Raw genomic sequence first — 27398 nt, 5'->3', positions numbered from 1 at the left:
TAGGACCGTTTTTTTGTCCATGTTTCAGTTGTTTTGTGTTTTTTTGTCCATGTTTCAGTTGTTTTGTGTTTTTTTGTGAGTATTCAGCCAGTTGTCTTTTCTGCCAGTCAAAATAAGTAAGGGCTTGTTGTATGTGTGTTGACTTTAGCTTTGTTTCAGCACATTTTCTGCTTTTTGTTGTTGTAGCAAACCCCTGAATCCAGTCCAGCCAGTCGACGGAATCCAGTCCAGGGTTATGGAAACACCTGCCGTAAACAGATAAATGAGCGCGAGAGGAAAACCAGCGACATTTTCGTTGATTACGTATTAACCGTGGCACAAATTATACAGATTTAAAGTCCTTATTTCTTTACACCGGCATGAGTAAATGGTATTTTACGGAAGCTGTTGATAAGGAAGTTGAACATTGGGCGCACGAGTGGGGGCGTGGCACTAGGAGTTAGTGTGGACGGGTACAACCCTGGTACCTGATAAAAACAATAAAATGAAGTATTTACTCGTACAAAGTTAAAATGATGAGTTTGTGTCAAACGGTGTTTAAATTATCTTTCATAAAGTTTCCATGTCGCATATATGCAGGTATTTTGTTGATTAGAGACCATCAAAAAGGGCAAAACACTGCTAATCATGGTATGATCCAAATAAAATAAAAAAAACACTCAATGTATTGTAATTATTTTTTATAAAATATTTTTTATAACCAGTTCACGTCATGATACTCAATTTCATTTAAATGTATACCAAAGATATTTAATTAAATATACAGTTTTTGGTTGGACTAAACCACTCGTTGATTTACAAATGACGTCACCGCTGACGACGATGATGACGCCGCACAGAGCGACGCCGCTGTGGCCAAAGCAGCAAAGATGGCGGACTCGTCGGGGACCGAGCTGTCAGAGGAGAAAGATGCAGACATTGAGCACCAGAACAGGCCAAAACGGCCGTGGGAGGATTTACACAAGTCGGGCAAAATTGGCCTGACTCCGCCGCTGCCAGAAACGTTGGGGGTTTACGACATTAGCGCTGTCAGGAGGCGGGAGCAGCAGCGGGAGCTGACAGCAGGTAAACCGCGGGTCCTCTGCTCATACTCTGCCCCTTCTGACGACTCTGCCGCCGCCGCCGCTGCTGCTGCAGTCGTGTGTCGAGTCTTTTGTAAATTAACTTTAATCACAGGGTCAAGAAACACTGCAGTGACCCATTAAACGGATTCATGGCGATACGAGTGACGTGTACGCTTTAACTAGTTGGAAAGTAGTTTATGGTAAAGAGTGAGGAGGTGACGTCACGCGTGTTGTTGTTGACAGTCAGTGGTCAGCTTTGTAAACAGTCTGTTAATGGAGAGTGTATCCTTTGAGCCATTCAAACCTAGTTCTTTACTTTTCACCTTGTAGCCACTCTACAAAACCATGCTAAACCATGTGACTTTGAGTGAGATTGATGTTTAGTTGCTCATGATATGAATTAGTAAATAATAGGGGCGTTAAAAAGCACCTAAACAGTGTGATATAGGTATATATATATATATATATATATATATATCAGTGTGAATTGCATGTGTTGATTCTATGAAGAGCTTTAGTGACATGAAAATATTCCAGTGTATTTTGTTTTGTACTTAAGCTTCTGACAACTGACTTGGCATCATTACCTTGGCCTAATTAGGTTTTCTAACCAAAACCAAATTGTATTTAGTTTGTTTTAACCTTTTTAAATACAATTATGTCAATTATGTCATGACTCACAGATAGTTTCGTCTAGTTATAGGAATTGGACAAGTTGTCACTATGTCTACTTCACCTTCCGGACTATCTGACAATCTGGAAGGTGGCGTAGACAGTCTCCACATTATCCGGGGCAAGGTTACACTACACTGCCAGCTGTAAATGTTGGAAAGAATAACCCCATAGATAAGATTCAAAAGTCACAACTGTGGGACATCTGTGGAGGAAATGATTGTGCTTACAGACTCCCATGATCCTCGTTCCCCTGCACTTTCTCTGCATTTCCCAGTACAGAGATGATGAGATCTTGTGTTGTGACAGAGGCCATAGCAACATTGTGCTACCAAAGCAAGACGTTTAATTGTTACTGCTCAAAAAACTGTGGTTTAAGCATTGCCAGTGTATACACACAAACGCTCCCTCAGTCACGTCTGATGGTTTTTCTTGACAGAGTCCATTCCAAGATGATGGACGCAGGATATAGAAAATCAATAAAAAAAATTTCAATCAAAAAATTAATAACAATGTAATTGTTAATTAACAAAAAGTCATGCATCATAACTTTAACAATCATTCAAAGTTCTTTGTAGTATTTATTAAAGACAGTACAGGGATCTGACACAAGAAAGCAGTACACTAAATACATATTGGACAGTATTAAGTGTAAATATTAGTTACATTTGCTATGATAAGATAAAGGTACATATTCCAACCTGAGGGAAATGTGTAATCAAACAGAAAAGTCACTGTAATTCATTTATGCTTTACTGGAAACGGTGGGACATAATTTTTGCTTTGACTCTATAAACCCCCGCCCCCCCCCGGTGTCATTGTTACTTTAACTTTGGCAGCAAAACTGCTGGCAGTTGACAGCACAAGATTTATGAGATCAAACGATATTCCGTGTACAGTAAGCGCACCCTTGTTTCCAGTTCATAAAGCTTGACATGTTTGACAAGTTCTCACAGGTTCAATTCAAGTAGAAACATTTTGAAAACAGCATGGGGGTGGGGGGGTTATTTGGGGTTAAACTCAGAGCATGAGAATTGACTTCAACAACTTAATAAAGCCACCAACACATTTGCAAAGAAAATGTATGTGTATCAAGTGTAGTAAATGATGTATTTTATAAAAGAAAACACCCATAATTCAGCAGTGTTTTCAGTCATTTGCAACGTTAATAATCCTGTTGTATCACTTAACTTCTACTCATGACATGGGAAAAAAAATATCTTAGTTTTTCAAGATATAATGCTCATATAGCGCTGACACCAACCACATACTTACATATACTATAACCCCTCCAGTCTTTATCATTATTATGATAAAGACTGGACTCTCATTTTGTGCATCTCTTCAATGGTTGCCGCTGTCATTGTGTTTGTAGCTGTGGTTGTATTCTTCTCTGCAGACAATGGCCCTTATGCTAACACTGCCGCTCTCGTGTTGTTCCAGATCCGTCGTTGTCACGGTTTATTTGCACAGAGCTCACCAGAGGATACTTCCTGGAACACAATGAGGCGCAGTACACCGAGCGCAGAGAGAGGGTGTACACATGCATGCGTATTCCCAAGGAACTGGAGAAGGTAGCGTATAATACACGTCCAGACCCCTGTCTCCTCAGCCATGTGCATCTGTCTGCTGTCATTCAGCTCGTTCACTGACCACCAAACATCAGCATATAACACTTTTGAGTCTCTGTACCACTGCTAAACTTTAGATTTATCAACTCTGTATTTGTAATGATTTAATTATTTGTTCCTATTGTACAGTAGTGAACAGTTTCCTTCCGGTATTTCTTTACATTGGGTTATGTAATATCAATTATGCAACAGGTGTAATGTACATAGGGCATCAAGAAAAACATGTGTATGCACCTGCACATGTCAGCATATTGACTGTGTAAGCATGTACAAGTATGCAAATTCTAACGTCATTGCTTCATTGTGTTTATTTGGCTTTATTTTTGTCACTATACAGTATTGATCAAATCATTATTTTAGGTTAAATCACAATGGAGAAAGAAATATATATGTTAGTTGCATCCTCAACTATGAACAAACGGGCGATGCATGCACACAGAATTGAGCTTGTGACTGCATCTGTAAAACAATATTACCCAGAAACGGTCGTCTGCTGTGATTCACTGACGCCGGTCTGTTTTTGTGCTTCTTCTGATGAGTCAGTAGATGGCAGTGTTGACTCTTTACACGTGGATTCATCTGAGCTGCATCACATATTATATACACTTGATGCATGATATATGGAGTGTATAGAGTTAACCCTCTCTATAAAGTATTAACAAGTGAGTCTACACCAACACAGCTCCCACTGGTGTGAGTTTCCTTTAGGGGATGAAAGAGGAATGTATTTATGTAAGTATGTAAACCTAAAAAGACCTCAGTGTGTTAAACAAACACAAGAAACGTTACACAGAATCCACCAATGAGGAAACAAACCCTCCCTCCAACTCTCAGCAGTGCTCACCTCAGGCCATTTAATGTTTATTATGAGTGACACTATATTTCACAGTTACACATGTTCCCTTTGGAAGCGACAAGGACAAGACCATGACTGTTCTGTTCTGTCGTATGTATGACACAGCTATGGTATGTCTGCTTTGTATTTGGGTGAAGGTTTTTCTTCTTACATGGTGTCGCATGGTGGTCGGGAGCTTTAAGTAATTTTTTTTAAGCTTTAATGTTTGGAAGTGCAACAGTTGTGCATCTCTTCAGCTGATGCATTTGCAGCGTACAGGATATGGACAAAAGTATTCAGACGCCTCACCGTTACACAACAGGGACTTTAATGACATATTCAAATACTTATATACTACTTTACAGAGCTCCAGACTCACTTATTTTGCTATTTTGAGCACAGTGGCCCTTCGCTGGAAGATTTAGGTGTATAAAAATATTCACATTTCATGATATTTACTTTAATAAATGCAGAAGTTACCGAGTGCTGTTTTGTGTCAAAATGAAACACTTCTCTAAAAATGAACGACCAACTGGATATGTTACTTTAAAATGTAAAGATTTGGCACAGGGTTTGTATTTCTTAACTTTCAGAACCAGTTCCTCAGACCTAACATAAGCCTTACTCGAGTAAAGTCACCGGAGTTAAAAACAAACGGTGGCCAAACTCCGCCTTGATGTCTGGAGCCCTTCCTCAAGATTTTTGAAGTGAATTGACTAATTCACATTTGCCACCTGCCATTCTGCAGAGCATGTATGAGGTCAGGAGAAGACCTGGCTCACAATCTCTGTTCCACTTCATCCCAAAGGTGCTCGATGGGGGTGGAGGTCAGAGCTCTGTGTGCGGGCCAGTCAAGTTCTTCCTCACCAAACTCAAAAGCCGTTTTTCCACCGGCTGTACTCGCCTCGCCTCGCCGCGCCGCGCCATGACACGGGTTCCAAAAGCGTGCTGAGTAGGCACTCAGCGATCGGTCACTCTGGCCACTGACTGGCCAGAGTGCCGTCACAGGAAGAGACGTCCCACACAGAAATCAAGCTGAACAGTGGATCAGTTAAAACTTAACAATCCTAAAAATCTGGGTTAATCTCCAACAACTACCGGACACGTTCTTCTGTGTCCTTGAAGATGAGTTAAGTCGTTGGACTTGTAACCTGAGGGTTAACGGCTCAAATCCTGGGTCAGCTCAGGGGTTGGTGTAAAAAGGATGTTTTAAGTCAGCCCGTGGCCAACACCCAATGCTCCCCGGGCAATGTGGCAGCCCACTGCTCCTAATTCTAGGATGGGTCAAATGCAGAGGAATACTTTCCCTAAGGGGATTAAAAAAATTTAATTCTTAGATGCAGAGATCATAAATGTTGTGTGATTGCAAACATAAATAATTCATTGTAAAACATTGTTTGACTTAGAGGTGGGTTGGGTGTTTTTTTTGTGACTTTTCCAGCTGATGATCTTTGGCTTATTCCTGTGTATCGACGCCTTCCTGTACCTGTTCACCCTGCTGCCCCTCAGGGTGCTGCTGGCCCTGCTCCGCCTCCTCACCCTGCCGTGCTGTGGCATCAGGTCAGAGCGCCTCACACACATTAGCTCACATCCTCCTGCCGGCACACGTGAAAAAATCTGGAAGGAAAAACAATAATAATGTATTGCTGTTCCATAACCAGTAATGAGATATAATTACATAAGTTTTAGACCCACAGTATTTATTATTTTATAGATATATTTCCATATAAAAGATATAAATACAGTACGTGTGTGTCAACTTTTAAGTCTTACTGTTAGGGTTTGAAAGCTATTTTTTTTTAAATCATAATTATTTGTAATCACAAGACACAATATTTCTGTTGCCATTCCTAAATGGAATATGATGATTTTCTTTTCTGTTGCACATCCAAATGTCTATTTTATCAATGACAAACAGTAGACACTGCATGATGTAGATACATCGCATGGATGAAGATAAACATTTAGATGCACACACACTGATGGTCTGGTCTGTCAGTTTAGAGTTTGACTCTTGCTACTCTTCTCTCCTCGTCTTTCATACAGTTCTTGTTTTAAAAATGTCAAGATCAACTATTTTAGCTGAACCTTGCATGAGGAGAGGTTGTGCATGGTTGTTATGAAATGTGTTTTTGTGTGGGATTATTTTCAGCCTGTGAGTTTTCCTACAAATATCTGGAAACAAGAAAAACATATGACTGGTTGTGCATCCCAGTAATCTGTGTAGCTTTTAACCAATTGACACTTTCAAAAGACAGCTCCTGTATACTTCCTGTCAGCTGTCGTGTAGGGGTAACTTGGACTTTTTAAAGTGAACGTTAACACATTCAAACTTTTACATTGTCTTTTAGTAGTTAGTAGTAGTTTTAGCCTAAAATGAATATAAGTTTAGCACTGCAGAAACCTTTTTTTTTACGTCAGATTATGCTTTCAATCTCCCATGACAAAACATTTAACGTAAAAAAGCAGTGCAACACAGCTGTAAGGCGTTTGTATTCAGAGCCTCATGATGGACTCTTCTACTTCCCTCCTCTCACCCTTTGAATCTGTCTGATTGTGCCCCTTGCCTTCCTTCCTTCCTCCCCTCCTGCAGGGCACGCACATGCCCCTACTGCAGAAGAAGCAGGTACGCTCTCACCCTCCCACCCAGCCTGCCATGGCTTCATAAATATCACGTCATGTCGTGATTCACCAGCCTCCACATAATTCACCAGTTTATCTCCATTGTGTTTGTTAATGTGCAGCTTTGGCTCTGCTCATCCTGTCCCATTGTCCAAGGCAAAGCAGCCGTGTTGGTTCCTCATAAGTGCTGCTATTTTTTTGTCTTTTTGTCCCGTCGCCACACACACACACACACACACACACACTCTGCTCAAGTAAGGTTTGCTGAGAGTGCATGCTCGTTGTTGTCATCACTGTGTCAGTGGCACAGCGGTCATCACGCAGCTTTTCTGGAGCAGTTTGGATCTCATGTGTGCCGTTGAAGTGCAAAAACTCAGCATTGATTTGATTTAAAAAAATAAATAAAATAAATAAATAAATAAAATACTAAAACTTAAATCCCCCCCGACTGCTTCGCAGCAGCAAATTGGCACATTTTCTGCTCACCAGCCTTTTTCTTTCTCTCTTTTTTCCAGCTCTGAGTTTTAATATCATGTTTCTAAGCTAATACAGTATGAAAGGCACATAGCCACGTGCTACTTGAGATGCAGCACATACTGTAGCCGACTGCACTGCAGACTTAACGTTCATGTGTGTGTTGGTGGAGATAATGCCCTTTTGTGTGCACTGCAGTAGCAGCTGACTGCAGCAGCTTTGCAACCACAGATTTGTGCATTTGGAATAAGATGCTGTGCGGGGAGGAGGTTACTGTCTGCTGACGTGCAGTATCCACTTTGCATACTTTTACTAATTATCTTGCTATGAAAACAACATTTTAAGTTCCTTCATGACAGTTATTATATACATACTATAATATATATGTATATATGTATATATATATATATATATATATATATATATACACATATATATATATATATATATATATATATATATATATATATATATATATATTATTTTGAAATCAGTTGAACTCTCCCAGCCCAGTCCTCCATATGCTGCTACTTCTCTTGACCTTGGATTGCATCTTTAAAGCCTTTGTTTTCGTTCCCAGCCAGCTCTTTATTTGTTTAACCACTAGATGGAGCCATAGTCTCAGGAACAAACCATAAAAATGTCAATATTCCTGTAACATTTTCCTCATATTTTGCATTTTTGTTGACTCTATATTTTTCCTATATGATTTGAGAGGAACCACTAAAGGCTCGTTGTGTTTATCCAGGTTCTCCTCGTCGGTGACGAGCTGTTGTCTTTATTCACAGTTATTATTTTTCCCTTTTGCTTATGAAACCAATCACTGTCTTTTATTCCTGAGACAAAAGGCACAGATGCTCGCTTCGTGCTGTTCTCTTCACAGCTCCGTGCTCAGCTGCACACTGACTCAGGAGACAGTGAGAGACTTGATGAAGCTAATTTACACATTTTTGTCTAAACTCGGGCCGTCTCTAGTAGTAGTTCACACATTTACACCAGCCACACCCTTATATTATTTGAAATATGATCTTATTGTACGAGATTAATCAACAGCAGCTGTCTTTATCAGGTGCTGCTCTTCAGGGTTTTGTACTGCGTGGCCATAAACCACCAAGTAGCGCTTGCAAAATAGTGCTTGACTTTGGTTACACCGAGTGTAAACAGTCAGTGGTGGTGAGTAGATGAATCAGAGTTCCACTGCTGTACTCTGGTGTGTTTGTAGACGTAATGACTAGGCACACAGCTGACAAGGGAAATATGCAGCAGGATGTGTCGGAATTAAGCTCCCTCTGGCTCTTCCCAGTTATCCCCGCTGTCATAAACTCTAAATAACCACTCCTATGGATTTGTCAGCCCTCCTTTTTTTAAACATGCTTTCCAAGCTGCCACTGCCGTTAATGAAGGACGCTGCACATGTTTGGAGCGTGTGTTTCTGTGTTCATTCGTTGTCCAGCAGAAAAACCTAATATCTGTTCCTTTGAACAGATATTAGGTTTTTCTCATGCAGTCTGTTTCATAAAAACAACAAAGATTTAATCTTGTAAGAAGCAGCATCGACCAAAAACAGAAACATATCAGAGGGAGATAAGGTTTAGACACAAGCTCTAATATCTCATGATGGCTGTTTCCTGTTATTACTGCTTGTTGTTGTCGTCTCTTTTTAATCGGAATTGAATTATTTAGCCCGGTTAGTGTTTTCCGCACTGTTTTCTCACATGGTATAAATGACAAAAGGTCATTCAGAGCATTTATAACAAACAGGTCTAGTAGTGTGTTAACTGGAAAATCCATTCCTTCTTCACTTCGTCTTTGGACTCACGGTTTACCGGGAAAGTTTAAATGTGTGTAAACATACTGTACGTGTGTTCATGCAAACAACCGTTTCTTACCATGCTCACTCACACACGTTACACGTTTTCACTGTTAATTTAACACACGTGCATGTCACCTATAGACACACTGCACTCTGTGTGGCAGCATGCAAGTCTGCATTCATAAACCCAAAAGCATAACTAATTATTTGTCACAAACCTCTTTGTTGTGTTTCTTTGTGTGGTCAGTGGGTCACGGTTGCTGCAGCCAGCGCAGGTGTGCGACATGCTGAAGGGGCTCATCCTGGTGTTGACCCTCTCCATGATGCATTATGTCGATTACTCCATGATGTACCACCTCATCAGGGGACAGTCTGTCATCAAACTCTACCTCATCTTCAACATGTTGGAGGTACACTCATTTATAGTTTTATAGACAGGCAGTTATTATCTTTATTTTACACCGCTCAAAAAGAACACTGTGCCTTTCCTTCTCTGTCAGGTGGCAGATCGCCTCTTCTCCTCCTTTGGTCAAGACATCCTGGACGCCCTCTACTGGACGGCCACCGAACCCAAAGAAAGGAAAAGAGACAGTATAGGAGTCATCCCTCATTTCTTCATGGCTCTGTTTTATGTCTGTATCCTTCAGACTTTTTGAAGTCACGTCATGTTTCATGTTTAACCTTTTCGTGGCGTGCTCTTCTTTCACTACCAGGATAGATAAATGATGCCTTTTCACGTAAGTGCATCAGACGCTTTGTTTTCATGTTGTTTCAGCTCGACAGAAACAGCAGAACTATGCGCCAGAAATTGATTTCTGCTCAGGTCTGCAGCGAAGATGATGAACTGCAGAGCTGCAGTCAATGCACTCTAACTCGTGTCTATCTTCTTTTATTTGTATTGTTGTTATTTTGTCTCCCATTCGACGAGAAGATTTCATTATTTTTTTTATAGACTTGTAGCTGAGTGAACGTCAGTGAATGAGCAGCGCTAAGGTCTTATTTCAAAAGAACAAAACTCTGAAAGGTCACAGAGGCTGTTTTCATGCTTCAGACCTTTTTTGGTCAAACAAACCAACCGTTGCTTTCCTCAGTGACTCGCTCTCAGTCCTCCATGCCATTCTCATCATGGTCCAAGCCTCCACGCTCAACGTCGCCTTCAACTCCCACAACAAGTCCTTGCTCACCATCATGATGTCCAACAATGTGAGTACACACAGATGATTCAAAGCCAAGTCATTGTAGTGTAGCACATAATAATGAGCCGCTCACAGGCTGAATTCTCCTCGAGTACTTATGGATACGTGTCGCAGAGGAATATTTAACATGTCACGCTGGTGATGAAATGTAGCTGCAACGTTTTTTTAAGTCCTTCTCACTGACGCTCTCTGTCGTTTTGTGTTTCTGTTTTCTCTGTCTCAACACACAGTTTGTGGAGATCAAAGGAAGCGTGTTTAAGAAATTCGAAAAGAACAACTTGTTCCAAATGTCCAACAGTGGTAAGAAAGTCCATTTCATGTTGATTTAATGCAACCCGGAAAAAGCAAATATCAAAGCATGAAACGTAGCGTTACATTTCCTCTTATGTCCCCAGAGGCAGAATCTTTTTTATCTCATTCATGCTGAGTGCATTCTAATGACAGTAGAATACAGTGAGCTTAATTGGCTGCTGTGTTCACCGATCTCTCTTATCTTGGATCATTGTCTGTTTGTGAAAGTTGAATTTTTGTGTGTGAGAGTGTGCAGCGCTGACTTGTTATCTAGCCGCATGCTGACGCGTCTGACAGTTTCAAAGACGTCTGTCACACCTTTTAGGATGACGTCGTGTTTTAACACAGCTTCAGTACTGCGGTTTGTTCCTCATTTACTACACAGAATACTCTACTCTTTACTATCCACAGTTACTACTTACAGGTATCAGAGTTTGAACCAAAAGAACATAGAAATATTTACACAGTTAATACCCAGTTGTAATTATTATATCATGACATCTAATTGACTGAAACATACTCAAAATATGATGTTCAATGTCCATTAGAGCTGAAACAATCACTTGTCTAATCGATTACTAATGTAATCAAAGCTTTTTCATGGTTAAAACAAGATTTCTAGGAAAATTTGAAAATGTATTGTTTCAGCTTCTTAAATGTGAATACGTTCTTCATTTCTTTGCTCCATAAAACAAAGGAAATACTAAAAACTGAATCATTTTGTTTTGTGGACAAAAATAAGACGTTTGAGAACCTCATTATTTCCAGATTTGACAAATTTTTTTAACGTTTTCTGACATTTTATGGACCAAACGATCACTAGTAATCAATTATGAAAAGAATAGTTAGTTGCAGCTCTAATGTCCATGTATCCTTTGAAATGAAGTTTATATTGTGACCCCTTCGGCCTCAGCTACCCTGAGTAAGACAGGTTAAGATCTTGTAGCGTCCCAAAAGATGATTTAATCTGTATTAATAATCACATTTTATGAGTCAAATTGCTTTGGATTCAAACAAGTGTCATTTTATTATTTTGTCCTGCAGATATCAAAGAGCGGTTCACCAGCTACGTTCTCATGCTCATTGTGTGTCTCAGGAATATGGAGCAGTTCTCATGGAACACAGGTAATTACATGAGTTATATTTCAGTACACAAATATCACGCTACCCCAGGGGTGTTTACCCGCAATTTTACAAGTGTTGGGGCTTGTTATGATGAAAAAAGAAAAGAAAAGAAATGAAGAAAGCCGAGCGGCCTCTTTCCCGCAGTTTCAGAAGACCCGCTGCGACGCCTCAGGGGAGTTTAACCTCCCGCGGTCTCCGTGAATGAGACAAAGCAGAGTGAGAGATGAGAGCTGGGCGTTTCTGTGTGACAGCACTCTGAAAACAATCAGCTTCCCCCCTGACAGACTCAAAGCCAGAAACACAGTCGATGACAGACGTGGCCTGTCAGCTGAAATTACAACACCGCGGAGCTACAAGCAGCGCTAAAGGCCCGCGTCGCTTAAGAGGGATACAAATGACAAGTCCACAGTAATTTATGTGTTCTATGTGCACGGCGCATTCGTGGCGCTTGCTTTTCTTTGGCTGGATTGGAAAAAACATGAAAGGGTCTCGGCTAATTACCTACTAAACAGGTTGTTTGAGATGTTGACACAAGGCTGGTACAAACATATGTCAGAGAGTGTTCACACTGTCAGTGTAAAGGTGAAGCAAGCTTCAAGTTCAGGTGATAAGTCTGTGTATTTGCATCACACTGTCACATTGTCTCCATGCGATCATCTGATACGTGATTCTAAAAGTCACAATTAACGCCTGTTAAAAGCTGAAGTGGTAGATATGTTTGTATTGTGGCTGGCTGACAGCTCACAGTGATGATCTGACAGAGTTATCATTGGATTTATGCAGAGCTCCTTATATTAAAGGGCGGTTTCAGCCATTTTTCCCCCACTTAATAAACTTAAAAACTCATTATGATGCTGTTTGTTCACATTCTATTACAGAGTCAGGTTAAATTTGACCAGTTTTTTTATTTATTTCAATTTTTTCAGATCTTTTACTCATAAAACTTGACAGAAACACGGTAAAGAGCAGTGAAGGAAGTCACGCCGACTTTTTGTCAATCTTATTTTATTTTTTTCAATCCCAACTTCCTCTGTTGTTGTGGGAATGAGACGTGTATCTCAGTTCCACTGTCTGATGATCGAATAACTAGTAAATTAGTAAAAAAAAACAAAAACCCTGTATACTATATACTTAAACTTATTTTGTATTTTTACAAAACCTTGATGTTCAGGTTGACTATTCTGGTTTTATAGTCATGAACCTAAACAGCCAATGTTGGTGCAAAGCAGAGGTGAAAAAAAGTTGAATGTCAGAGTTGCATTCATTGGATGCTCAAAAACGTAACTCCACATGAACGAGCGTGTTTCTACGTGTGCTCTTCGTATAAATAAGGAGCTTGTTTCAACTGCTCAGTGGCTTACTCTGTCAGGATAAACCACATGTTTGTTTGTTTGTTTGTTATCTTGTGTTCTCCCGGTCTTCAGATCACCTGTGGGTGTTGCTCCACGACGTCTTCATGGTCGTCACCTCGGAAATTGTCGTCGACATCATTAAACACGCTTTCATCACAAAGTTCAACGACATCCCCGCCGACGTAAGGGCCAAAAATGCTGATGCTGCCGACTTCTATAAACTGTCATCATTAACGGCTCGTTTATATCACTTAGTCTCTGTGTGTTTCTTTCTCCTTCTCTGCAGGTGTACAGCGAATACCGAGCCAGTTTGGCCTTCGATCTCATCAGCAGTCGACAGAAAGATGTAAGCTGAATGTCTCCTCTGCGCGCCATCGTCATCGTACTCGCACACAGACTATGATGCTAATCAATGACATGCTGTTCTCTGTGCTCCTCTGTCACTGTGTGTGTGTGTGTGTGTGTGTGTGTAGGCTTATACTGACTACAGTGATTCATTTGCCCGGAGGATGGGTTTCATCCCTCTGCCTTTGGCCGCTCTGGTAAGAGAGAGACTGCCGTCTGTTGCTTTACACAAACTCAAGTCATGGGTACATTCGCTCTCTGTTTTTTCCAAATTAGATTTTAATTTCATATTATGAATTCAAATGTATTCTTGCCTTGCCTCGCTGTGCCTCAACAGCTTATCCGAGTGGTGACGAGTTCAGTGAAGGTGCAGGGAGCGCTGTCGTACACGTGTGTGTTCCTCTTTTATCTCGGGTAAGTTTTGTATCGCCGATGTCACGATGGCAGGATTTTATTCCATTCACTGCTCAGCATCCAGAATTGAGGAAACCTCATATTACTGCACATGACATTTTCTTTTTCACGTATTTACTGAACATGACTGTAGAAAAGCGGCGCAGGGGGAGCTCTAAATGCTCAAAGTGACAGCTAGGTTTTAGGGCTGAAACTATTACTCGATGAATCAATTATTAATCGATTACTAAATGAATCGTCAACTGTTTTCATCATCGATTTTTCAGTTTGAGTGTTTTCTAAAGAATTAAAACCAGTTTCTGTGATTTTTTTTCAGCGTCTTTAATGTGCATATTTTCTGGTTTATGTGCTCCATATAACTACAGAAAAATCATTAAAAGTGAATCATTTTGGTTTGTCGACAAAAACGAGACATTTGCGGGCATCGTCATTTCCACGTTTGACAAACACTGATCAATATTTTTCAGCATTTTCTGACATTTTATGGACCAAACGATTACTCGATCAATCGAGAAAATAATCGACAGATTAATCAATTATGATTAATCGTTAGCTACAGCTCTAATTGGTAAATGCTGTTGTTTACCCTTGTTCCTAGTTGAACGACAGGGCTTAAATGCAGCTGGTCAGTGTCTAACTTTCCTAGTTTCTGCATCATTTAGTCACGGATAAGTGAATATTTGTTTATTTATAGTAGAGTGACAATTATGCACAGAGACTCACAGACATGCTTGTGGAGACCCTTCTCATGCAGGGCCTGTCATACACACACACACACACCCGGATTCAGCGACATGCAAAGTTATGTAAGCATTAACACTGTGGCCTCGCGTACTCTCCCGCGCTGAGCCGCCGATGGCCTCGCTTACTCTCGTTTGCCAGATCCCATTGGCTTCGTGCTGCTGAAGAGTTTCCCTCAGGGTGAAGAATACAATGTTGTCATTTCTCGTGCCATCTCTTCCCCCTTCACCCACCCCCCGAGTTAAAAATAGCTGCAGCCTGACCAGAGTGCTGTGCCAAGGCAAAGATTCAGCTGTGCTTGAGACAAACGCTCACTCAGACACATCCTGTCACAGCGGGCAGCGGTCCACTCTCTCGTCTCAGTGTCAGTGCTGTGGCCCAGTCCAATGCAGCACTCTAATAACCTAACTCAAATCTAATAGCTTTATGCTAAATCCATAAACCAAATCAATGGAAAAGTGTAAAGATGGAAATGAAATGTATTAACTGTAGATTGCCTTAAATGGCACATGCATGTCCATAGACGTCTATATACATCATCTACTGACTTATATTTGAATCTTGGGAGTTTGGAAGGAAATATTCAGTGCTACTAATTAACTAGTGTGCTGTTTTTTTGTGTTTTTCATTGTGTATTTGTCTTATTACTACTTATCACTGTCTTGTCACCAAAGCTTTTTCCTGAAAGCGCCGACACTAATAGACATTTCAAAGCTGAGTGAGCTATAGCTAAGCTTGCATTCCACAAGAATTTGTCACAATCTGAGTTCCTACGCAATATTGAAAAGTATGGAATTTAATTTGAGTAATTTCCAGGTCTGGATAGGTGTTGTTTCCAGACTATTGTCTCTCTTTCTAAAATAAAATAAAATACATCAATATATACAAATGAAAACAAGTTTACTAACACAACATAGCCTACCTGTAGATGATATGAAACTAATCAAGCTGGCTGTAGAATGGCATCGGGTTACCATGGTTACCGTTCACCGTGCGACTACGATTCTTATTGCACTGTTTTAGCATTTAGCTTGAATGAAATGGTGTGCATTGAACATGTCTTGGTTTGGAGTTCATTCACTTATATGAGCTACAGTACGTAGGTAAAAATGTCTTGTAATTACTTGGCAACATAATGGCATAACATACGTGTTAAAAGTTGGATTTTAAAACCCTTTATTTACATAATAAGCATCTAACAATTGGGGTTCAGACTTTTAATATTGGCTGAAAAATCCTCAGAGAAGTCTGGAAATTTGACTCTGGAAAAGTATGGAATTTTGAAATGGAAAAGGTGTCAGAACTCTGAACTGACGGGCGTTGAAACTCCGCAGTAGCAGCTGAAGGAAGGGAAATAGTTTATGATTGTGGAAGTCAGAGATGCAATCTTCTAACCGCTGCTTTCTCCCTCCACAGGCTGGTGACACTGCAAGTGCTGAACAGCATCGTGCTGCTGGGGAAATCCTGTGTTTACATCAAGAGAGCCAACATGGAGGACAAACTCTTTGAGGAGCCCGATGCCACGGCGTCGTCCTCCGCACAGAACCCCGGAGACGCTGAGCAGGCCACGTGTCCCACGCCTCCAGGTAAAACCAGAGACACTTGGTGCTATAGTTTCACACTGATATCACTTTTCCATAGAGCACCATTGTTGTTTAAATATCAAACTGGAGCTCTTTTGAGTGGCAACAAGAGTGGGTGTGTTGCTCTAAAAAAGGAAGTGTGATCAGACATGGTGTTACACTGCTACACTGAGGATTATCACCTGAAGCATCCTGAAGCTTCATGGAAGTTTATTCTTGCTCTGCCGCCATCTTTTCCTCCTTCAGCACATACAGGTTGACCCAGTTATTGGTTGACATGAGCGTTTTCCAATCACTTTACATAATTATTCACAAAACATCTCAGCATGATAACAGTGGGTCCCTTCCACTAAGTACACTGTGTGCAACTGTCAGAGTTCCAAAATAAGTGCTGAATTATTGATGCATTTGGATTTCATGTCATTCTGTTAGTTGTGTCGCGGGCTAATGACAAGCATGTGTTTTTGTGCCTGGTTTCTACTTCTCATGCAAATAGAACACAACAATTTGATGTAGGGTCTAAATACTTACAATGTGTTGATGTATTGCAGTTATTATTGTTGTTATTACATAGATAATGAGGTCATTGCACAAGAACGTAACAAAATTTACACAATGTAATGTGATCAAGACCGAAAATAGCCAAATGGAATTTAATCTGCCTCATCAATAATGTAGCGCGTTGCCCTCTGACTCTTCTGCTGCTTCTGTGAACGCACGAGAAACAAACAAACAAACAAACTCCTTTGAATTTTGACGCCGTACAAACCCAACTAAAGCTTGGATGTGATAATGACCACATGTTTTGAGTGAAAATGAAAGTATTGTCTTCCAGTGATGCTGCATTTCTTGTCCAGTTTGACTAGTTTCTAAACAGAACTCAGTGGTTGATTTAAATCAAAAACAAATACATCTTCTCATAATTATTGCCTTTTTTACGCCAACTACTCACTGAAACAGTCTTTGAAATGCTGTCATGGTGGAAATGGCTGCAGCCAATTTGAAATTCTGTCGCCTTTCCATCAGAATCTAAAATGTCTTCAGAGTGACTGCACCAGCAACACTGAACAAACAACTTAATATTAACCAAAGAAATGATGCTAGTGAGTGCTGTGAGCCATTAAACCTTCACTGCAAAGTCTATCTATGATAGTTTTGTAGATGTTGCAGATAAATTAAAATTCCATTCCACAGATCTTTCAACATCTCCGCTCCGTTAATTAACCAGCCAGCAGTTTCTCTCCTTTTTTTAAAATTTTTACAAGATCTTTTTACACCACTCTGGCACTTTTCTGGCGTTGTCAGTGATTTTGTCGCTCTTGCTTGAGAGTATCTTGTCGCTCACAATGTTACAGATAAATCAAATAATCGTTAATTAATGAATTAGTTTGTGGCCATACATGAACTACACCTAAGGATTTGCTGTTGTAAATGAAACATAAACATAAATACATCTTGAAAATGAGCAGCAGATTAAATGAATTAATGAACAGTACCGTTGGAGAAGCGTCATGTATCATTTAAATATCATAAAAATGTAAATGTACAACACTTGTACCTGGTGCCTGGTACATCCAAATCCTGAGCACCCAGGTCCTTTATTCCAGCGGTGGCACAGACATAATCTGCTCCACTGAGCCGGGATCTTTAATCTGTCAGAGATTCTGATGCTACATCAAGTCATATCAAACATCAAAGCTCCTGCTGCTGCTTCTCCTTCAAATGAAACTCGTTCCTCAGGAAGATTAGCGTCCCCAGTCAATAATAATAATGATAAGTGCTTTCTCTCTGCCGCTGCCACACATGCAGTGGTGGGGATTTGAACCGGTGACCTCGGATACCGTGCTCACTCTCCCGTCATTAAGTGGGTTTGATGTGTGCTCCCTGACTTACCTGCTGCTCCAGTGGTTTCACTGCACGTCTCTACAATGATCTGGATTCACACAAGGCTGAGATTTGCCATCTGTCTCTGCGCTGTGTGCCTTTGCCCAGAGGGCGGAGTCAGGGTAATGTGCAGTCTCGACTCCACCACCGTGGTGTGCAGCATTTATTAAGGCTCACATAACGAGAGAGAAGAAGAAGAAGAAGGGGAAATGTCTTGTTAAATGTGTTTTGCCAACCTGAGTTTGAGTGGAAGTTTTGGGGAAAATTAACGTACTTCTCACGTGATTTGTTAAGTCACAAAACAACAGTTAATGGTCTCAGTTACTAGTTTAATTGTTATGTTACCATTTAGAGGAAAACGGACGATAAAGCACAGCAAAAAACTTAAGGTTTTCTTACTCGTAAAATACATATTTCACTGATTATTTACGTATCATTATTATTTATTCACACCGTATACTCCTGACTGCTGCCACCACTAGCATGCGGTTTATTAAATTAACACCATGTTTATTACATTAAGCCATGGCATGTAGAACTAAATTGCTTTGAATTTTTGTAGAGCTGGAACAATTACTCTTGAATCGATTATTAATTAAGTAATCGTCAACTCTTTCTGATAATTGATTCATTAACTGTAGATTGCCTTAATCATGAGTCTTGTTTTAATCATGAAAAAAAGCTTCAAACCGATTCGTCAATTATCAAAATTATTTTTGAGAAGAATCGTCTCATCTTGCCTTTAAATCTGTTTTTTCATTTTCTTCATGCAACTTCAAATAAGAATATAACGTGAGCAGGTGGGCAGCGTAACACCGCGCAGCGTACAGTCCGTCGGACATTATTAGAAGATGATGATGAAGAAGAAGAAGAAGTGAGTGGATAACAACAGCACACAGTCTGCTGGTCTGTCACTATAGCAGAAATCCTCTTTAATGCATTAATCAAACACACGTTCTACACGCTCCAGTGTGCTGCGTCGTACAGTGTTGGTTCAGCTCTCTCAACAGTATAAGAACAGCGGGTTTGTTGTAGCTTCACAGCCCCGGGCTGCTGGACACTTTCCGTCTAACAACCAGCCCTGCTTTGCTCAATTCTCTCTCTCTCATATGATAAATTATTCCGTTTGCTTGATTTTTCCTCATGTAACACACTGTGTATCCACAGTTAAGAGGCTCTGCGGCATTTTTTCTCTCAACATAATGTCGATGGAGTTTGTCATGGAAACCGAACTGTGCCGCAGTGCATGTGTTCAGTGTCCGCTTCCCTTTGTGCGGGCATTATTTTTCTTGCTTCTTCTCTGTGCTGTGTTGAAAGGGAGGCAGTCAGGAGGGTGAAGGTTAATCTGAGTCACCCGCTCCTGTAAGCTGTCTTTCTTCTCCTGCTGCTTGTTTTGTTGAAAAGTCAACTTTCACATAATCTGCTTTGTGATTCAGGAGTCTCAATCAGTCTGAAGTGAACCTAACGCAGATCCACAGGCAGTGGACTTTGGTTAATGTCGTCTGTAAACTACACACAGTTCAGCACCAAAATAATTCAACTAATCACTTCATTGCTGGTTCATGTTTATGTTCTTCATTGAAATTCCTGCAGGAAATGAAAGAAAAAACTAATTAAAAACAAAACTCAATCTTTTGCAGTTTTCTATCTTTGTGAATTTAAAATGAGAATGCATTTTTTAGGAATTGCCTTGTGGTCAAGTGTCCACCCCCCTGTGTTATACACTTATGTTAGGAGAGTGGTATTACTCCCAGATTTCCTTCTATGTTGACATCACATCTTCCTTTTCTTACTTATTATTTTATATAATTGTGTGTGTGGACCTCAGCAGGAGCAGCTGGTTTGTGGCAGTTAACCCTTAGACCACAGAGCTGCTTTGTCCATTACTATGTTTAAACATATACAGTATATACAGAGGAATATAAGAATGTGCAACATAGAGCGTCTCATATTGTTTTTTTTCCGCCTTTAGGCAATCTGATAAAAAACATTTTTAAAATCGGATTGAAGTTGGGAGGTTTTGGGAAATACGTCACAGTTCAAAGTTTGGTTGTCTCGATTTTTTGAACGAAAAGAAAAGAAGAACACTCTATTTTTGTGACTTCTGCACAATTATAACGACTTTATATCACAACTAAAAATGTCATATAAAATAAATCATAACTCTGACTCAACAACACATAAGACACTTAATAAAAACTAATTTTTTAAAGCCTGAATATGCACTAAGGGTTAATGAGGATCCAAATAAATGAAAGATGTACAATAAACATCCCAAATATAATAACGAGGATACTCATTTCCATTTTCGTGTTTGTTGTTCTATAAGTTAAAAAAACCCAAATAACTCATTGACATGTTGTCCTGTACAGATGAACCTGACGTGGAACAGGTCCTCACCACGCCCAGCAGTCCTCCATCGTCCTTTTCCTCCTCCTCCACCTCCTCCACCTCCTCCACCTCTGTGACAACACAGCCAACTCCAAGGACTGACTTGCTTCTTACTCCACCCACTGATGCTGCTGCTGCCACCGCTGCTGCTGCACCACCACCAGCAGACGTCCCTCCATCTCCACCACCTGACGCTGAACACCCTGCAGCTTCACTCTGCAAAAAAGAAAAGGACATGGAGGAGGAGGAGGAGGAGGAGGAGGAGGAAAAAGAGACACAAACAGCCACAGAGCTGAAGCGTAGGACTCCCAAAAAAGACTTGTTAGAGATTGACCGTTTCACAATCTGTGGCAACCGCATTGACTGAGCAGCAGCAGCAGCGGCAGCAGCAGCAGCTGCTCCTGTGCATTGTGGAAATTAACCTCTCAGGAAAGACAGACAGACAGACAGACAGCAAAGGCCTCTCAGCCCAGCTCTCCAGGCCAACAGCCGCAGAAAGCCGAGTATTTATTGGAGTCAGTGGTGACACAGTAAGTTATTGTGAGTAAGGACACAGTCTAAGAGGACCCTGCTGATGTGGAAGCCTGAAGTTTTATATAAGAATACTTCGGCAGGATTTAACAGCAGGAGTGAAACAGTGTGAGTTGTCAGGATGAAGTGGCGTGCACGCATGTGTGTGTGTATAGGTGTTAGGATTGTTCAGTGTTTAGAGTGTGAGTGTGTGATATAACGTATGTGTGAGCACACAAGCACTTACCCGGGTTAGCAGCGCTGCGAGCATGAGGAGAGACATTTCTCAGTTTGCCCGGCAGCCAGAAAGTAGAATCATTTCCAAACTACTGCATCAAGCTAATCCTGGGCTTATTTATACTTGCATCAAGTGTCTCCTTTGTCCTCTATTAAGCTTGATGAAGTAAGTTTCAGTTTTTGTTTGTTTTAGATGTTGGCTGTCCATGTATCATCAGCTTGAATTGGAAGATATGGACGCTGTTAGAGTGTGAAAAATTATTAGCGTTTTTTTGGACTGCGGTGCTTTAGGGCCGTGCTCCTGTGGCGTCTGTCGTTACTAAGCAACTGAAACCTGGGCGCTGCGGAGACGACCATCAGTAAAACCAACACATGAAAACAAAGGCGTGTCTTATCGATACAGTGTCTTTGCTGCTCAATGAGTTTCAATGATCACGTCATTCACCTGTCCCCATTCACATGTCCTCATCATTCACCTATCCTCATCATTCACCTGTTCTCATCATTCACCTGTCCTCATCATTCACCTCTCCTCATCATTCACCTCTCATCATTCACCTATCCTCATCATTCACCTGTTCTCATCATTCACCTGTCCTCATCATTCACCTCTCCTCATCATTCACCTCTCCTCATTCAACTGTCCTCATCATTCACCTGTCCCCAGTCACATGTCCTCATTCAACTGTCCTCATCATTCACCTATCCTCATCATTCACATGTCCTCATCATTCACCTCTCCTCATTATTCACATGTCCTCATTATTCACCTCTCCTCATTATTCACCTGTCCTCATCATTCACCTGTCCTCATTATTCACCTGTCCTCATCATTCACCTGTCCTCCTCATCATCAGAAACCTGGGAGCTGCTGAGACAACCACCCCGCCCTCAGTAAAAACCGGTGTCTTATCAGCACAGAATCTTTCATCTCGATGATGAATGTACAGAGTTCATTTCAGAGTCAACGAACGGCAGTTTATTTGGCCCGAGTATAAAAAGACGCGTTGAAAGAGTTCCTTTGTCCCAAAAAAAGTTGACACACCCAGAAAAACCAAGCACATCCGACTGCAGACAGACATCAGGCTCTTAGGAAAACACGTCCATGGAAAGTCACGAACGTAGAGCGTTAGGGGTCAGGGTTACGAATGCACGTCGCATACGGCATTGCTCTCGGGGGAAATCATTACTTTGTGGGAGCAAAAGACGATGCACGTGGTCTCCAGCTCCGGGTCTTCTCCCCTACAAGAGATTTTTAGATAAATGTGGCCGATCATGTGGTGATTAATGTGAATACTTTTACTTTCTCTATCCACGCGATCATTTCTCCCAAAGTTCTTCAACTGACACACATATGATGGTGTTAAAGGCGTCAACAGATGTTTGAGCAAACAGTCGTACACTGGTGATAATACAGCGTCTTCACATTGTGCTACTTCAAATTAAACCGAAGAGTTCACTCCTGGGTGAGTGCGACTAGTCCGCATCTTAAAAATGGGTTGTTATTTTTTTTTTTTTACATGATTAATACACAACCTCACATCCTCTAAATGAGTAAATAAGTTTAATGTTCCATTACCTTTGGTCTGTAGAGCCTTATGTTTGCACTGGTGGACCGCGTTGTCTTAAATAAGGTCACATTTCTCATAATGTTCTAATGTTTACATCTGTAAAAAAAAGAGAGAAGCAATATTTCTGAGACAAAATGCCTTTTTTTTCATATTATGCATGATATGAAAATGATTTTTTTGTCTAATGTGAATTATTATTATTTTGTTTGTTTGTTTGGTTTGATTTAAAATGGCCTTTTAATGCAAAGAAGAATATACTGTATATAACAGAACAGTACTTTGATTTTGTTTTTAACCGAGTGTTTAATGACTTTATATTATGTATTATTCCCAACGTTATATATGAATATATCAGAGAGCTATAATCAAAAGTCATTGATATGCTGTAGCTGCACCAAATATTTCTAATGTACAGTATAATGTATAAAAAAAAGAAGAACGGTACGTTACAGTGATGATCGCTCCCTGATTTCTTGCCGTTTATATATTGTTTTTTTAATATTAAACACAAATATATTTGACTGGTACTATAATAATAATAATGATAATAATAATAATAACTCTGAAAATGATCTGTGAAATTAAAAGGTACTTTTCTGCGTGGTGATACGTGAAGCATATGAAAAGTTTTATTTTAATATTTTACTTTCAGCAGAAAGACGTCGTATGTTTGTAAATAGTGTTTACACGTTTAAATGTGGAAAACAGCTCTTTGTAATAATGCAGATTCTTCTGTTTTTGGTGCATGAAAGCTGTTGTTGTTTTTTTGTGACATGTCTCGTATCCACTGTCGTGAGCTCTGCTTTCTTTCGCCGCCTCATTGGTCCCAGAACCAGAAACTGGGTCCAGCTGAGCTTCGCTGGGCTAATGGAGACGAGACAAAAGCTGTTGTTGACGGTCCAGTACACTGCCTTGCTGTGTTTCATCCCTTTTGTTTCTTATTTAATTGTATGAAAATGCTTTTGTTTGGTTGTTAATAAAAAGTTGTTTTTTAATCATGTTTTTTTTTTTTTTAATCTAATAATTATATTTTGTCATTGTCATTCTTGAAGACGTGTTGCTGCTGTAGTCTCTCCTCTTGTGTTTGTTTCCCCTTTAGAAGCTGAATTTACCTACAAAAAAGGATCATTTTGGGATCTGCGGGTTCAGTTAATGTTATCCTGACAAGCTGAACTTAAAACTGTCAAGACTTAAGAATGTATTGCAGGTTTGCTCTATCATACTAGCGTATATGTGTACACATTTCACACTTCTTTAAAACCTATTGTATGTGGACTGTTTTTTTTTTCCATTCTCTCCCATTAGAAACGTATGAAATGAAGGAAAACAGCTCTTCACAGTCGTGCCTCACCTGTGCTGCTGTGGCTGAGGCTGAGGTAGAGCGGTGCCGTATGAGCCAAGGAGAAGGAGGTGAGGTCATCAGGTATAGAGTAAATCTGCAGAAGACATTCTTAGACGCCTAATCTTCTTATACTGCTGAGGACTGAGACGAGTGTCAGCTCTGTCACTGCTACCGGGAAGTTGTCTCGAGGCTTGATGACAGTAGTCGTACTTGGAAAGATTCCAGTATGTTAGGGTTTGAAGAAGAAGAAGAAGCATTAACGATACTGTTGTTGATGTTGTTACTACTTGCTTTAACTGTCCATCTAATGATTAGATGGACAATCTTAACTTTCTGGGATTAGATTCTAATCCCAGAAAGTTTAAGATTTAAAGGCACCAAACTTGGCAGATACTCTAAGAAAGAGAGTTAAGATTGATGGAATGTTCAGTATTATTTAGGTTAGGTGTCTAAAACTATGGCTCTGGTGTTGTCACTGAGCCAGAGTTTATTTAGCACAACTTCTCTTCAAACACGATGTAACGTTAATGTAACTCCTGAAAAATGCAGAAACACAGAAACTCTCGGCTGCTTTATTTTATGGGTGGAGTGGCTCAGTGGTTAAGATTAGTGTGCAAAAGACGTCATGGTTGCAAGTTCAACTCCACCCCTGGCTGATTGTACTCAATTCCCTTGTAAGTTGCTTTGGATAAAAAGCTAAATGACATGTAATGTAATATAAATGGGATCCGTGCCGGTGTGTTTATAGGTCACATATTCAGGCTTTTAAAAATGTGGGTTTTTTGTGTTCTTGAGTCAAAGCTCTGATTTATTTTATATCACAATTTTAGTCGTGATATACTAAAATAATTTAAAAAAAGTTTTTCTTTTGTTTTGTTTTTGAGCGTAAGTGAACTTTTAACTGTGATGTGTTCCCAAAATTTCACAAGTTACGATTTTGGATATTTTGAGTACTTTTTGCTCAGGTTGTGCTGAAAAAAAGGATATAAGACGTTATTGCACATTATCTTATAGCCTCTGTATATACTGTATATGTTTAAACATAGTAATGGAGTTCTAAGGGTTAAAATTCATCAAGATGAAGAAATGAAGTAGAGAAGAGATGGAACTGTAGCTAAATCAGCTCTGTTTTGTGCAATATCTGCTTAAACTGCGACCTTTGCACATTCTTTTCTTTTTTAGATCCATCACTTAATCAAGAACCTCCACCAGTCACACGTGTCCGTGGATCTTCAAGTCACCATCTGCCTCTCTGCGGCTCTAATGAGTGTGTGACCAGTGGAGGAACGGTGCTCGGTAACGGTGATCAAACGTTCCTCCAGACAGGAGAGCCTCTTGTCTCCTGGAGGCCGGGAGGAGGTGGACAACGGTGTCATTGTCCACACAGAGGGACAGACGCAGAGCCCAACCTGTTCACTGCTCCACCAATCGTGATGCACCTCTGCGCTGCACTGCAGGTATCCTCTGTCTGCCCTCTGGGTGGGGGCAAGGGTCAAAGGTCGGGGAAAACCGAGAGCACCTGTTAGAGGGAAGGTTTTTGAGAAACATAAATGTGATAACGGATGATCTGCACATTCACTGAAGCTTTAATGAAGAACAACGAAGTCTGAAACACAGAGAAGGCAGGAGCTGAGCAGAAGAAGAAGAAAGTGACTGAATCCATCAATGAAGTCAAAGCTGATCATGAAGAGGCTCATAATAAAAGGTGAGGAGAAAACAACAGATCCTGGTTAGAGACAATGCTATCTGTGCCTTTGTGCCATATTAAAGTAAACCCCAAAAAAAAAAAAAAAGAATGAGAATTAATAATCATTGGTTACGGCTCTGGTACCATAAGAAATGATTTACAAAGCTTTTCTCAGTCTTCTCCTCTCTTACCTGTGGATCCTCTCATGTTTGTTCCCAGGATTCTCTCTCACTCACTTGCCCCTAGGGTCAGAACTGAATTGGGGGGGGGGGTTAAATGGGCTTTTATGTTTGCTGCTCTGCTCTCTTTGCCTGGAATGAACTGCAGAAAGATTTGAACCTTAAAGGCTTGTAGGCACACACACATCTGTGTGTACACAATTATGATTGTGTGGATATTTATGATTCTGAGAATTGCATTTGATTATTGTATGTTTTTTGTATACCTTACATTTTTTTTTGTGCGACTGCTGCCTCTCTTGGCTGTAGGACACGCTTAGAAAAGAGATGTTTAATCTTAAATAAAGGTTTAATAAAAATATAAAAACATTTATAGTCAGATTATTGCCAAACAAATTCACACCTGACTCTGTGAACTCCCTCCTCCTCCTCTCCCGGCAGGAGGAGCGCTTCCCTCCGGATCCTCCCTGCGTAAATGGACGCGGCGGCGCGCGCACCCCCGCCCGCCCCCGCGACGCGCAGATGCTGCTGGAGCGGCAGAGACAGTCGCGCTCATCACGGTGGGACTGAAAGAGCGGAGACTGTGCGCGTGTGTGTGTGTGTGTGTGTGGGGAAGATCGCCCGGTTATCGTCCATCCATGAGCCCGAGACCTCGGGGAACGATGCGCAGAGAGAGCGTCTCCGCGGGCAGCACGACTTAAGGAGCCGCGCTTCATCCATCCGGACACTTTTTTACTCAACGGAAGAAGAAGAAGAAGAAGAATCCAGGCGGCGCGGATCCTTCATACAGCTCATCTCCATTTAACACCAGTTTGATCCAATCTGTCAGTTGGTTTGGACGCGATGTGGAAGACCAGCGTCCTCGTCCATGTCCTGGTTCTGCCCCTGCTCCTGCTCCTGTCCCCGGCCTCCGCTGAACTCCGGCAGGAGACGCAGGAGACGGAGCCGCGGAGGCTGCCACCGCCGGGAAAGTTGGATTTCGGTTATGTGCCCGCGGGACTTTATGAGACACTGGCCCACTACGAACCGGGACCGATCGGGATCCTGTTCCACATAGTGCAGACTTTTCTGTGTGCGGTGCAGCCCAACGCTTTCCCGCAAGGTAAGAATCCACATCACAGAAACAATACTGATAATAATAATGATAATAAGGACACATACGTTGAATCTTCGTGGATTCAGAGACATCTGTGTGTTCTGTGTGAATTGAATCACTTATGACAGAGTTCTGCTGTGTGTGTGTGTGTGTGTCAGCTTCAACTGTTTAAATACACTGTAAAATATTTCACAGTAATGTACTGGCCATTCACTACTGTGTCTCATAGGCTACACTGTATCTCCACTGTAGGTTACTGTATAAATATATAGTTATTTACTGTTAAAAGATAAACGCAGGTGTTTACTGTGACTTAACAGTTATTATTATACGACTGTGATTA

The 27398-nt window shown here is 40.8% G+C and overlaps 2 protein-coding genes across 17 annotated transcripts in view; both read left to right on the top strand.

Moving 5' to 3' along the window:
* The first annotated feature begins 850 nt into the window (after positions 1–850).
* tapt1a (transmembrane anterior posterior transformation 1a) lies at positions 851–21668 on the top strand. Of its 2 annotated transcripts, XM_044041025.1 has the most exons (15): positions 851–1065; positions 3180–3310; positions 5644–5762; positions 6796–6828; positions 9359–9521; positions 9612–9747; positions 10217–10314; positions 10538–10607; positions 11643–11723; positions 13148–13257; positions 13362–13421; positions 13549–13617; positions 13758–13834; positions 15992–16161; positions 20415–21668. In XM_044041025.1, exons 1-15 carry the CDS (start codon positions 870–872, stop codon positions 20798–20800), a joined length of 1899 nt encoding a protein of 632 aa, XP_043896960.1. In that variant the 5' UTR covers positions 851–869; the 3' UTR covers positions 20801–21668. The 2 variants fall into 2 exon arrangements, with proteins under 2 accessions (XP_043896960.1, XP_043896961.1); XM_044041026.1 differs by lacking the exon at positions 6796–6828.
* Positions 21669–26607: 4939 nt separating this feature from the next.
* The window catches only part of prom1a (prominin 1a), a 65336-nt gene continuing 64545 nt past the window's right edge, over positions 26608–27398 (top strand). For all 15 annotated transcript variants that reach the window (XM_044041022.1, XM_044041016.1, XM_044041020.1 and 12 more), the window contains exon 1: positions 26608–27061. In XM_044041022.1, the coding sequence (XP_043896957.1) occupies positions 26803–27061 (259 nt within the window). In that variant the 5' untranslated portion in view covers positions 26608–26802. The remainder of the gene's footprint in view (positions 27062–27398) is intronic.

Source organism: Solea senegalensis, linkage group LG12 (genome assembly GCF_019176455.1).
Source record: "Solea senegalensis isolate Sse05_10M linkage group LG12, IFAPA_SoseM_1, whole genome shotgun sequence".
Taxonomy (NCBI): domain Eukaryota; kingdom Metazoa; phylum Chordata; class Actinopteri; order Pleuronectiformes; family Soleidae; genus Solea; species Solea senegalensis.
Note: the sequence above shows the minus strand (reverse complement) of the source record. Positions and strands in the feature narration are given on the sequence as shown.

Bases quoted from the DNA above. Each gene is read 5' to 3' on its own strand.
- tapt1a (XM_044041025.1), top strand. From the start codon at position 870: ATGGCGGACTCGTCGGGGACCGAGCTGTCAGAGGAGAAAGATGCAGAC. The intron at 5,763-6,795 runs GTCAGAGCGCCT...CCCCTCCTGCAG, and splicing joins CTGCCGTGCTGTGGCATCAG to GGCACGCACATGCCCCTACT. The intron at 10,315-10,537 runs GTGAGTACACAC...CTCAACACACAG, and splicing joins CCATCATGATGTCCAACAAT to TTTGTGGAGATCAAAGGAAG.